The sequence below is a fragment of the Ictalurus punctatus genome, chromosome 29, assembly GCF_001660625.3.
Source record: "Ictalurus punctatus breed USDA103 chromosome 29, Coco_2.0, whole genome shotgun sequence".
NCBI lineage: Eukaryota > Metazoa > Chordata > Actinopteri > Siluriformes > Ictaluridae > Ictalurus > Ictalurus punctatus.
In genome coordinates this window covers 5,896,892-5,911,658 of record NC_030444.2, presented here as the reverse complement: position 1 = coordinate 5,911,658, position 14,767 = coordinate 5,896,892, and the positions used below count along the sequence as shown (strand labels likewise).

The following is a 14,767-nucleotide window of genomic DNA, read 5'->3' as shown; positions in this document are numbered from 1 at the left end:
GATTATAAAAATTGCCACCTGTAAACCATGTCATCAACCTTATTATCTTTAGCGAAAGATCGCATGTTGGTTGCTTGTGTGAACACTCCTAAAAACTCTTCACTCCCACTACTTTTCTATCCCTCACCACTTTACGAGTATGAGTCAGAGAGAATTCAAGAGGTGTGTTGCTCCATGCTCCCGTTTATTTCGGGGACAAATGGACACACTTTCTGTGTGAAGTGTTTGTTGGTGGAGAAAAAAAAGAAGCTCCGTTCTCAGCTCGCTCTTTTCTCAGCAGAAGGGAGTTGGGGTTCAGAGCCGTTGGGGTTCGGAACCAGCCAGCCGACTCGGGTCCTGGGAATCTCATTTGGAGATGAATCTCAGCTTCTGGGGTTTTGAGCTCGTGTCGCGACTCCTCCTTCCGGTATGGAGAGTAAACCCACCCGCTCTGACTCCGAGGAGCCCAGAGGGTGAGCCAGTGCACCAAAAATGGAGAGCAGTCCTCAATCATATGAAGAGCTGCTTGAAGTGATCACTAGAGCTGTAGAGAAGTTTAATTTAGACTGGCCCGGGGAAGAGGAAGTGGCTCATAAAAGGCTGGACGAGCGCTTCCCCCTCTGTGAAATTAAAACTCCCTCACACATTTTTATAAACCCCGCGACATCTGATTATTTAGCCATCGTGGGGAATGAACAGTACTAGTATTTGGCTATGCCAAAGGTGGAGGAGGCACACGTGAGCTACCTCTCTCCATTGAGGGCAGGGAATTTAGGGGGGCCACCTTTGCAATCCAAGCCATGTAAGGCCACCTCTGCGTTGGTTGGCAAAGCCTATGCAGCGGCGGGTCTTGCTTGTGGGTCACTGCATACAATGGCAGTGTGACAGGACTACCAAGCAGACCTGCTGAATAAGCTCGACAGCGGGTAGGGAGTTGGGCCTGAGGCAGTGGCGAAGCTTTGCTGTGCCACGGATTTGTCTCTTGGAGGTGGATAGGCACCTATGGCTCAACCTCTCAGGAATGGGGGATAAGTATAAGGTCTCCTGCTGGACGCCCCTGTTGAACCTTCTGGCCTGTTCAGCGGTATGGTTAACGCAATCTCTGACAGGTTTCGTGAGGCAAAACAGCAAAATGGCAGCATTCAGCCAGTTCCTTCCCCGTAGGGTCAAGTTCACGCAGGCATCCACGAGTGGAGCCTCCCCCACAGAATGCCAGGGGGGCGAGGCGGCCACAGTCGCGCCCTCCTAGTAAGCGAGATCTAAGAATGATCATTAATGCCAAGCAGGCAAAGAAGGATGGTATGGGCCACGAAGAGTGGTATCAGGGGATATGAGGTTCTTAGGGCAGTTAGCCCCCAGTATTACTGTACAGTCCCCCTTAGCCAATATCGTCAATATCGTATATTCAGTCCTCTCTGGTTAGCAAACTGTCCCAAGGCAATGGAAATCTGATGCTTTCCCTTCGATAGAATGTGGAAAAGTTAACATCAATAAAAGACCATCTGGCAGTGTGGAAACTACTGCCAAATGTGTCTCCATGGGTTCTGTCCACCACACAAAAGGGTTACCGGGTCCAGTTCAGAGCTCAACCCCCCCCCCCCCCCCACCCCCCCCCGCCCCCATTCAGAGGTCTGTTCACCACAGTAGTCAGCACAGAGCAGAGCCTGACGTTAGCGCAGGAAGTAAGATGCCTTTTGGACAAAAGGGCCATAGAACATGTACCCCTTCCTCTGAGGGGGGGAGGTTTTAACAGCCTAAAAGACTTTTAGACCTTTTCCAGTGTCTAAAAGACACATATATCCACATAGAAATATTGCCCAGTCACAGGAGGGTCCTGAGGTTCACGTTTGGAGGCAACGCATACCAAAATCGGGTTATCCCCTTCGATCTAGCTTTATCCCCTCGCACCTTCACGAAGTGCATGGATGCCGCTCTGGCTCCCTTGCAGCTCCAGGGCATCTGTGTACTAAACTACCTAGACAACTGGCTAATTTTAGCACAATCAATTTTAGCACGAACATCGAGATGCTGTTCTCACCCACATGAGGAGCTTAGGGCTCATGTTGAACCCCCCAAGAAAAGCATGCTTTCTCCAGTGCAGTGGACTTTTCTAGGGGTTATATGGGATTCCACTATGATGAGAGCATATCTATCCCAACACGATTAGGGTAATATCAACATTGAGCAAGATAAAGCTGGGTCTGGGCATCCCCTCCAGTCTCTACAAGAGACTGTTGGGGTTATTGGCAGCAGCAGCCAATATCATACCACTGTGCCTATTGCACATGAGACTGTTTCAGTGGTGGCTGAAAAGTCGGGGGGGTTTTGTCTGAATAATCAGTGTCACGAGGCAATGCCTATGTGCTCTGTGAATTTGGAGGTGTCCCCGATTTCTAGCATCAGGTCACACTCTAGGGGCGTCTCCTCATCGCAAGACGGTAATGACAGATGTCTCCCTCATTGGTTGAGGGTGCGGTCTTAGACGGCCGTCCAGCTTACGGTCTCTGGAGCGACCCTCATCTAAAGTGGCATATAAATCACCTAGAAATGCGGGCTGTATTCCTAGCACTGAAATTCTTTCTTCCTCAGTTGAGAGGTCATCATGTGTTAGTTGTGACAGACAATACAGTGGTAGTCTCATATATTAACCAGCAGAGAGGGTTACATTCGCGCACCCTGTTCAGGCAGGCACAACCACTACTTTTCTAGGCAAAGGGAAAGTTTTTGCCAGTGAGTGCAATGTACATTCTGGGCAAACAGAATGTGGAGGCAGACATCCTGTTAAGGTAGGGGCTGAGGTCCGAGGATTGGAGGCTCCACCCACAAGTGGTAGAGTCCGTATGGCAGAGGTTTGGCCTCCAAGGAGACAACACACTACCCGCTGTGGTTCGCCCTCACTCCTCCAGCACCATTGGGGACGGACGCCATGGTACACACATGGCCGAGATCATGTCTGTATGCCTTTCCCCCGATCGCTCTGCTCCCACAAGTTCTAGCGAGAGTTCGCCAAGACCGTCTATGTCTGCTGCTGGTAGCACCTTATTGGCCAGCTCGAATATGGTTCTCTGTGATAATATCCCTGCTAGACGGCACTCCCTGGGAGATTCCTGTTTGCAGGATCTACTGTCTCAAGACAGACGGTTGATTTATCACCCTTGGCTGGAACTATGGAACCTGTGGGTCTGACTCCTAAGGGGCACCAGCTCATAGATTCTGGCTGAGGCCCATCTGTAGACCACACATACCTTCCTGGGACCTTTCTGTGGTCTTGGAAGGTCTGTCAGGTGAACCATTTGAGCCCTTAGTGTCAGCCTCAGAGAAGCTTCCGACTCTAAAGGTAGTCTTCGGCTGGTCCTGACATCTCTCAGGCGAGTAGGAGATCTACAAGCTCTCTCTGTTGCTCATTCCTGCCTTGACTTTGCCCCTGGATTAAACAAGACCTTCCTATATCCTAAGCCGGATTATGTTCCTAAAGTTCCTATGTCTGTTGCCCTGCCGATAGTGTTGCAGACTTTTTGCCCTCCTCTGTTGCTCACACCGGAACAAGAGAAATTGCATCTATTACAGTGGTGTAAGTCGGTGCAGATGGTGGTCTGCTTTGGCGGCGACAGTAGAGGTGATGCTGTGTCAAAACAGCACATCTCCAATTGGATAGTGGAAGCAATCTCTATTGCTTATGAGGTGTGTGGTCTCGCTACGCCTCTGGGCATAAGGGCTCATTCCACTAGGGGGGGTCGCCTCCTTGAAGGTTTTATCCAAAAGGGTACCCTTACAGGATGTGTGTGCTGCAGTGGGGTGGTCTATGCCACACACATTCATTCGACATTACAATTTGGACATGGATTCCACCCCTGGCTGTCTTGCAGTGACCCTCAGGCTCTGACCCTTTGAACATGCCATACCCACAGTATGACGAAGTGGGTATACTCATTTCCACAGTGTGAAGCTCATGCAATGTTGAGTTCCCTTTGAAAGGGAACACCTTAGTTACGTATGTAACCCTGTTCCCTGAGAAGGAAATGAGACGTTGCGTAGCTTTTTCATACTGGGGTATGCCTGTGAAAAGTGTCTTCGCTTCAGATAATAGAGGCTGATGACATGCTTTACAGGTGTCGTTTTATAATCACAGGACATGTGAAATGCCAAGTCACCTGACCATGACAGATCTATAAAGGGGTGATTTCACACAGACTTCAGATACCAGTCATGCACGAGGGTGCTTCATGCAACGTCTTGTTCCCTTCTCAGGGAAAAGAGTTACATACGTAACCCAGACAATTTTTTTCTTCACAGGAGAATTATCTGACTGCGCTGGGTGCTTTCCAATTTCAGACTGAGGAGGGGATGGAGAGAAGGGTCTGTGGGGAGTGTTTATGAAATGACTAACAAAAGGCTAATCCAATCACAAACAAGCATTCCAGACCATAAGTTTTCTCAGCCACATAATAAACTTTTGCTGAGGCCATGCCTTTTTTTTTTAAATCATGTCCAACATACTATATATTTCCAGGGTATTTGTACTACTATAGAACCTTTAAGTTACATCAAATGTTACATCAATATTTAACTTGGGAACGTATTCTATATTCAGAGTTGGTTCAATACAGCTGCTTAATTTGATTTTCGTCTTGGTACATACAGATTATTAAAATTACCTACATTATATCCAATCAAATTATGATTACATCAGAGTTATATCAAATTATGCTTGTGCCTGCACAAAAATAAAGCCTTATATGTAATGTTTCTTTTTTCAGATGATTCATAAAAAATTTGCAAGCCTATGTAGCTGTCTACACAAAGTAGATTTTGACAGTTGATTTAAATGAAGTCTGGTTTATTATCATTTATTGTTTGAGGCAGACTTCAAAAGATGTCATAATACAGCAGACACAGGATTCATGCAGTTATTTTCTTTTCCTTCTTCACATTTACTGCATAGCAACTGTTGTTAAGGAAATTATATGATGGAGTCATATGAAACCAAGAGAAACTAATTAATGTAAGCAAAGATGGCCTAGTTTTACATCCATTACTCTAAATCAATGGACAAGGAGTGATAATACAAACCATTTACAGTAAATTTGTCTTACTTTTGCAATTATCTATTGTGACTCCTAAATAACCCATACAGGCTACAGTGTATGGTTATATTTAAATCTAGTATAAAATGATCCAGACTGTATATATTGAGAAACTAAAACATTCAGGCTTTTTAAAATATCTTTTGTAAATATTTTTACATTCCAAATAGGATGACAGAGAGAGATTAGGCAGGTACACTAATAGTGAGAACTGGGATGACTCTCCATGGACTAATAACAGCATTTCAGCCACACTGCAGCACACAGAGCCTACTGCTGTGAGAAAGACAGAAGCAGACAGAGGGATAGCTAAATACGCACCCCATCCTAGACAGAGGAAGCGTTTGCGGATGAGTCTGGTCCGCACCTTCCCTGTCACAGCCATGTAGGACTGCCAGGCCTCAGTCAGAACCCAGCAAAATGATGCCAGGAAGAAAAAGTGCAGAAAAGCTGTTGTCATCGTGCAGATACCCTGTACATATGAGAGAGAGAGAGAGAGAAAGAGAGAGAGAGAGAGAGAGAGAGAGAGAGAGAGAGAGATTTTACACCCAGTAAGGGTGTAGGAAATTAGTCTCTGACAAGGCACTAAGCATGCCTTATTCTTACTGCAGAAGCACAAAATGGAGCCCGTTTAGTCATGGAATAACCATACTTGAAGAGCACTAACCTTCTTTAACCCATTTTGTTACAAGTTATACACTGAGTCCATAATTGCACACTGCTCTCCAGTTAGGATTTTCTTGGATCTCAAAAAGACCCAGTTCTAGAACTACCATATGTATATTTGTTACTCATTAGCTCTCAGAATAAGTTATTTGACAACACCTTAAGCAATGAAGTTTTGAGCTGCGAATTAGTATTGAACCACTCAATTTGTATGCACAGCAGACTGTCTGTAACCATGTAAATCAGGATCATGCATTTTTAGGGGGATAAAAAACGAGGAAGGCTACTACCTATGTACAAAGCAATGGTTCAAAGCATTTAGTGAACAGATTCAAATCGGTCAAGACTGCTTTTAGGATGTATAGGTTGATACATCAAATAATCATCTTTCTTTTAGTTGCTTCAAGCTCTTTTATAGCTATACTGATTTTTTTTTATAGCTTTTTTGTATGCAAATCACGTTATCCATCCTGCCCGCCTATGATTCCAAATGTAAAATTAAAAATGCGAAATAAGAAAGCTGGTGATCTATTCCTATAGCTATACACCGATCAGCCATAACCACCTGCCTAATATTGTACTGCCAAAACAGCTCTGACCCATTGAGGCTTGGACTCCACGAGACCTCTGAATGTGTGCTGTGGTATCTGGCACCAAGGTGTCAGCAGCAGATCCTTAAAGTCCTGTAAGTTGCGATAATATTGTTTCAATATTATGGCTGATTAGGGTAAGCTAAAGACATGGGAACCTCATTCCCTCTAGGCAATGTCAAAGATATGTGGGCAAAATGTGTGTATTTATGGGAAACCCCAGAAATATAAGCTTTATACCAGCAGTGTAGGTGTTGCAGTATAAATCTACTAAATCTCATTAGATAATCAGATCATACAAATGAGTTAAATCCTGCCATTGTTAAGCCCTTGAACATGGCCCTTAAACATCATCTTCTCAGCTCATTTGTAAATCACAATGGCATCTGCCAAATGTAAATGTTAAATGCTGCCTTTAGTTTTATAAGGAATGTCAGTAAATGGGAAATTGGGAAATATGGAAATTGTGGTCAAAAGTACACATACAGTGGCTGTGATGCATTAGTGTGATATGTAACGAAAAACAGAAGAGCAACTGTTCTACAGGTGACCGAATATCAGTGCAAGACGTGATTAGACTGGTTAGCATGAACCGTCCATTGACAAATACATGTTGGCTTTTCCTTTAATTTGTCAACTTTCTGTACTGTAATTCACTTTTGAAAAAACAAACAAACAAACAAATAATTTTAGAGAATATAAACAGGCATGTTCAATTTTTTTAGTGCTGTGCTTCACATCAAAGTCTACATGAATGCCAAGTAGAGGCCATGGCACATAGCACCTTAGACACCCTGATGTCTCTGCCATATGGTCTTCTGGTAATTACAGATGGCAGAACTGATGCAGACCATTTCTGGTTAATCTTACACCAAAGCTCTAACCAGCACTAAACTCTAATTTCAAAGTTACCCTCATCACTCTCGTTATAAAATACAACAGAATTTACACTGCAAGCATGCAAATACAGCATATAATGACAATAAACTTTAATTAAACTAAACCTTTTAAGCAACTCACACCAATTTTCCCAACCCATTGCACACAGTGGAGCATTTTGGATATAAACATAAGTTTGTGCTCGTGCATTACTGCTGTGCTTCCGTGCTCCACAAGTTTCACTTTGTAAAGTTTGTAAGTTACAGTCTTTTTTCTCTGCATTTCATAAAATCATAAAATTCCATGCCTCAGAGGACTTGGAGGTCGCACATTTATTTCCGCTGTCACTTGGCGACTACGTGTCCATCTGATGGTGATTGAGGTCATGTTGGGCATAAAAGGTAATGCTGACATAAACAGTAAAATGAGGAAATTCATTGTCGTTGACTGCTAAAGCGTCGTATTACGTGTGTTTGACATCATGTGCCATCGACTGGGAAATGGCATATTCTTCTAGTTAGAAAAATATTCTAGTATTCCACAGAGGTGGGCAGACAAAAATTTTACTCAAGTACAAGTAAAACTACTTATAAAAATTATAATCAAGTAACAGTAAAAGTAATAATGTTACTAATTACTTGATTAAGAGTAATAAAATATCCAATGAGAAGACTACTCAAGTAGCAAGTTACTAGTTACTTCAGATCTCATTAAAATGGAGGGCAAAGCCTGAATCGCAGACTACATGGAGAAATATAGCTGCAAGCAGCAATACAGGGGTCAAGTCAATTATCGGCACCATGAGTAGCAAAAGAAGCTTTGTGACGTTTTTGGTTCCAGTCTGATGAACAGTGTATGAGGAGTTAGAATAAGTAAACTTTGAAAAAAATATTTACTTTAAAAATAACTAAAAATAGCTACTTTTAGAATTTGTCCAGTACATGGAGCTGTTCAGAAACCGCTCAGGTAGCATCTGGGCATGACGGTTATCAGGCAGGAAAATGTTGAAGAATTATAGGCCAAAAAAAGTTTTCTTTATCTCCTGACCAGTAGGGGGCAGTTTGCAGAAACTCTGCAGTTAGCCTCAGGGCCTAATAGCGATGACACCTAAAAAGTTTCATCACAATCCCTCAAAGCGTTACGGAGATACTGCCTCAAGTTCAATGTTGTGCGTTATTCTTGAAACGCCATACGAAAACGGTATAGTTTATCAAAATTCTGTGAATAACTTTGTCATGAGTGCATCTTGATGATCCAATTTTCGTGCAAATGGAAGAGTTTGAAAAAGTAGGTTTTCAAAACACTTAAAAATAGTGGACAGGAAGTTTGCTCGACCATAGTCGTTTGTAAAATACAGCATTTTATGACTAAATTAAAAATGGCCGACATCCAAAATGGCCTACATTGGAAATTTTCCCCCCATATCGCTGGACTCTGTATGCCCCACTGAATGTGATTTTACGACAAACTTTTTTCATATCTTGTGACCACTAGGTGGTGCTGTTCCAAAACTGAGCAGGCACAGCACCTCGAGTCATGATGCCTATGACAAATAATAAGCTTGGCATGCATACGCTAAATTGTTACGGAGCTATTCCTTCATGTCCATTTTGGTGTGGAATTTTGTTTCTAGGACTCACGGTTCAACCTTTATTAACTTAAATGTGAGTGCAACTTTGGACAGTTGGTGGTGCTAGAGGGGTTGACTTAGAGACTCCAAATATGCTGTATTAACACATCATTCTGTCCGCTATCTGTGTGCCAAATTTCACAACTTTCCCGCAAGCGGTTCTATGGGCTGCCACAGACTTCCAGAGTGGAAGAAGAAGAAGAAGCACAATAATAAAATAAGAAAACTAACGAAAACAATAGGAGCCTTCGCCCCTTCTGGGCTTGACCCCTAATGTAGTCACACCTCTCCTTGAAAATCTGTCTGTTCTGTTTATATGATATAAAACCTGGGTTCAAGATGAAGCTGTCATTTTCAACACAAATCTCTCACACCCCAAAAAACAGTTTTATTTTCACAACATGTTAACAACTCAAACTTGTCAGCATCAACATTTAAATAGGACAACAGAGAACAAAAGAACAGACTATGAAACAGAACAGAAGAGAAAGTGTGTGTAGAGAGAGAGAGAGCGAGAGCGAGAGAGAGTGAGTGAATGTGTGTGTTAGTATGTTTGTGAGAGCGTGCACGCACGTGTTTGTCCTGCCTCCGCTACATTTTGAAGCTAAGAAAAGAGGGAAAATCAGAGCCCTGGGTATAGCCAATTCAACAATTTGGAATGTCCTGAAGAACACCACTATCAACCAGATACTATCAACCAGACATCAAACAGGTTGGCCAAGGAAAACAAGGGAAGTTGATGACAGAAACATTGTTAGAGCTGTGAAAAAAAATCCCCCAAAACAGTCAGTGACATCACCAAAAACCTCCACAAGGCAGGGGTGAAGGTATCACAATCCACCGTTCGAAGAAGACTTTGAGAGCAGAAATATAAAGACCATACCACAAGACGAAAACCACTCATCAGTTGTAAACCTTGGAGGGCCGGATTTTAAATAGCAAAGAAATACAGAGATGAGCCACAAAAGTTCTGGAATGAAGATTAACCTCTACCAAAGTGATGGAAAGGCCAAAATGGGAAGAAATAAAGGATCTGCTCATAATCTAAAACATACAAGCTCATCAGACAAGTACAGTGGAGGTAGTGTCATGGCGTGGGCTTGCATGTGCTCACTACTCTTTATTTATGATGTAATGCATGATGGTAGCAGCAGAATGAATTGAGAAGTCTACAGAAACATTCTGTCTACCAATGTACAGAGAAATGCATACAACCTAATTGGGAGGAATTTCATCATGAACCAAGACAAAGACCCAAAACACACTGCCAACATCAATAAAGGACTTAATCGGGGGAAAAGTGGAAGGTTTTAGACTGGCCGTGTCAATCACCAGACCTTAACCCAACTGATCATGCATTTCACCTCAAACCCAAATGTCTTCAGTGTATACCAAAAACAAAAGAATTGGCCTTGCCGTTCCACTATTTTTGGAGGGATCTGTATAGCACTGTATATCACAGAACAAGGGAGAGAATTAGCCTGAACTGAGGTGAGGGCTCCACAGTGTTGTGTATTTACTGATTGCAAAGATAAAAGCTTGGTATTCGTATGTAGCGAATGACTGAGTTTACTGTAGTGGCCTAAGCATCGTTTAAGGAAATATAGCTGACAATATTAATGTGGCTAGCAGTGAAGTACAGCTATGATATTCAGCTAACATGTTGCTATTTACTGTCTAGGATTTGTGCACACACACACACAGACGCACTCACAGTTATGATATATTTGTTGGGAATTTTAATTGACTGATGTGTTACTGTAGTGCATGCAACATGGCCACCATAAATTGAATATTGAAGCGCAAAATGTCATAGGTCAAATTGAGATTCTACTTGGCAAGGTACACTATATGACCAAAAGTATGTGGACACCTGACCATCACACCCATGTGTGGTTCTTCCCCGAACTGTTGATACAAAGTTGGATGCACACAATTGTCTAGAATGCCTTTGTATACTGTAGCTTTTTTTTGGACCTGAGGGGCCCAAACCTGTTCCAGCATGACAATGCCCCAATATATATTTATATGTTCCACATTCATATATTCCATAGATTTTCCATATATACGGTTTGGCAAGCATGGCATGGAAGGACTAAAGTGGCCTGCACAGAGTCGAGACCTGAACCATGCTGAACACCTTTGGGAATTGGAACGCCGACTGTACCCCAGGCTTTCTTGTCCAAAATCAATACCTGACGTCACTAATGCTCTGTTGGCTGAATAGGCAAATCCCAACAGCCATGCTCCAAAATCTAGTAGAAAGCCTTCCCAAAGGAGTGGCGGTTATTATAAAAACAAAGGGGAACAAACTCTGGAATGGGATGTTCAACAATTACATATTATTGCGATAGTGTATATCACAAAATATTTAAAAACACTTTACAGTTAATGTAATGTTATACTTTATTCTGTCCTTCAGCATATTCAAATGCAGAATAAATTTGCAGCTACTTTGTATTCAACGCCAAAATAAATAATGTATAAACACAAGAAATGAACAATTCAATTACCAATGTAAAGCACACTTTATATTCAATTCAATTCAGTTTTATTTGTACAGTCCATTTAACAATGGACATTGTCCTAAAGCAGCTTTATAGAAACATTTAAATTCAGGATATATATTTTAAATATATGAATTTATCCCTAATGAGCAAGCCAGAAGGTGGCAAGAAAAAACTCCCTGAGAAGATAATATGGACCTTGCTTAAATTAAATATTTGACTAAGAAATGGTAAGCATCTCGATCATATTTGGTTGGCAGGTCATGGTAAAATATGTCACTCTGTGCAAGTTCTGAACTATGAACACTTTATGCACTACTAGGACATACACATCACTATCACATAGTTCATAGTTCAAGCCTCTGGCTTGCTCATTAGGAATAAATTCATGTATTTAAAATATATATCCTGAATTTATATATTTCTGTAAAGCTGCTTTGGGAAATTCAGTACATTCAGTGCCTATGGTGCAACTAAAATTCTATACTGTGATAGTTTTTACTAAACACCTCTCAACCTACAGTTTAGGACCAACTTTACACCCAGACCGACTGTTGAACTTGTGTTGTTGAACTGGTGCCACTGGCTGCTGAGCCCTTTCTAAAATCTGAGTGCATGTTACTGGAAAATTGCTGGGGATCTTAAGCCTACCATATCTGTATCTATGGCAACAGAAGAACTGCACTGTGTGGTTAAAGTCCAAAAGAGCTGATGCTGAGGATGTGGGGGTGAGAACTGTTGAGCCATTGGCAATAGGTTTCTGAGGTCTGCTTTACAGCAGACATTTCAAATCTACGATTAATACCACAGTAATGTGCCATACAAACAATTTTTATTAGATCAATAGGGATGACTACATTTGTGTGTACATGAAAATGGTCTTTTTCATGCTAAATATTTCTTGGTGAGGCTTCTCCATAATATACAGCTGGCATTGAAAAAAATGAATGTTTCTATAGGTTAGATGCTTTGAATATCACTAATCTAAACTTCACCAATATGAATATGTTAATAGCAGGCTGTTGCAGCAGTAGCCAGAAGGGCAGAGTATATATTGGCATGGGAACAAGGAACAACAACAAAATATTGCTATACCCTTGAGCTCTCACACCTGTGCTGTGGTGCTTGCTCATCTCTGCAGTCCCTAATATTTACTGTTAATTTGCACAAATTTTATATATATATATATATATATATATATATATATATATATATATATATATATATATATATGTTATAGAAATGTTATATTAGAAATGTTATTATGTTTGGTTTTGTATACTGTATATATATATATATATATACACACACACACACAGTATACAAAACCAAACATAATAAAATTTCTAACAGTGGAAAAGGCATCAGATTATTTCATGTTATTTCCAAGATTGTGTGCTTAACCAGTTTGTCATTCAGAATGACTCAGAAAGAGTCTGCAGTCAGACAAAATTTCAGGGTTCCTGAATGTGAAAGATACTACTAAATGTATGATTGGCATAAAAAAAAAAACCTAAAAGGAATGTCTTCAATATTATAATATTCTGTCTCTTAATGTTGGACAAAAAGCAGGTTGTCATGTCACAGCAAACCAGTGACTACATTTGCCATACTGCATGGCGGCCTACAAACATGGCTGCCATGGACTGCAATTCCCAGAACACTCACACTCATTCTAATCACACACACCTGCATCCAATCTCACACACACACTCACAACCACAGTATATAAGAGACTATTCTAACACAATGACTTTGTGAAGTATTGCACGAGTTTTCTGTATATCAAGTGTTTGTTATCGGTTCATGTGTTATTGTTTTGATCTTGTTCTCGCCCTCGTTCTTGATTCTGGTTTTGCCTCATTTATGCCTGTTTGGCTATCGCCTGACCCATTGCCTGTTTTTTGATCACGGTATTGTCTGATGTTTTGGATTTGTCTGCCTGCCTCTCTTTAAGTAAAAGCTCTTATGTGCACTTGCGTCCATCCTAGTGCCCTTTACGTTTATTACGTGAGACAGGTCCTCAACTATACCCTATGACCTTTATTTCATTAACAGATTAACAGGTTTTCAATTACATTATACATGCAGATAAGTCATTAATCATTGGCATATATAGCTGCAGGGTGGCCTGTCTTGTTTCTTAGCTCTAGCCATGTGAAAACATAGACCAAGTTAAACAATATGTATTTACAAACCTTCAAAGCTTGGACAACAAATGCTTACGTTTTCCTGTACTTAGAAATGTTTTTTGTTCAAGAGACAGTAACATCAGCTCATTTTTACCCCAAAATGGGATTGAAAATACCTCTGTGCTATAATGTCACATGGCTTATTATGCCCTGCCTTATTATGTCCCAATGTCAGTGAGGAAGAATGGGGAAAATAATAGGAAATAGAAAAAAGGTTGCCTTAGGCCCAATCAACATGATTGGAAAAGAATAAACTGCAAGGGAGGGAAAGAGAGAGAAAGAGCCATGAACGTGAGAGAGCTAATAATAAATGCAGTGTACTGGCAGCCTTAGATACAGCACCATGGAGACAGTGCAGGTTGCAGCCTGAGCTCGGCCATAATTCATTCAGCACAATTCCAGCTTCTTGCTGGAGAGACCTGTGGGAGTCATATCTGTGCAGTGTTTGCTATTGTCAGCTGCTCTTTCATTGGACTGTATGATTACCTGGGAGATTAGAAAACGGACTGACACAGGCTGGTTCATCCTGGCAAGATGAATCCCCTGGGCCCAATGCTGATGCTTTGTGAAGAGGGAAAACTACATGGTCGTGTTTTAGGTAAGGAGACAGACAGAACAAGACTACCATCAACTCCCCCACCAGCAACGAAAAGAGTGAAGCTCTTTGAGGAGACAGTCCAAAATACACATGCTGAAAGCTGTCAGTCTTTGCTTTCAACACACAGACACACATCAACATGGATAGCACTTATAACTTATAACGTCACAAACCCAACTAATTGATAATGAAATTCGTTGTCGACTATTTTAATTGTCCATTATTATCGATACATGAAACAGAAAAAAACACCTCTAGACAGAATCAGCCGTAAATAAAGCACTCATATTCATATAAAGCACAGATAAAGCTACCTAACAAAGATCATAAAGCATGGTCCAAAATGCACATTTTGTCAGCTAACAAGAATGAAGTTGAATACTATGTACACCAGAGTTGGGAGTAATTTAATGATTTTTTCTGATAACGCAGTAATGTAACACTTTTACATTTTAAATTTATGTAATTTGATTACAGTTACTGATGCTAATAAAACTACATTACCTGTGTTACAAATTTATTGTTAAGAAAAAAATATTAAGTAAAATTCAGTTTTAAAATAAATTTTTGCTCCCAAGATATTTTCTTTATATCTTTTATGTTCACTTGGAGCGGTTTGTCACTACATAACTGAACGTCAGT

At 41.1% G+C, this 14,767-nt stretch overlaps 1 protein-coding gene across 2 annotated transcripts in view; it reads right to left on the bottom strand.

Annotated features, from left to right (window-relative positions):
- adgrb3 (adhesion G protein-coupled receptor B3) overlaps positions 1–14,767 on the bottom strand; it is a 330,718-nt gene that overhangs the window by 22,947 nt on the left and 293,004 nt on the right. For both annotated transcript variants that reach the window (XM_017461819.3, XM_017461821.3), the window contains one exon: positions 5,385–5,535. In XM_017461819.3, the coding sequence (XP_017317308.1) occupies positions 5,385–5,535 (151 nt within the window). The remainder of the gene's footprint in view (positions 1–5,384; positions 5,536–14,767) is intronic.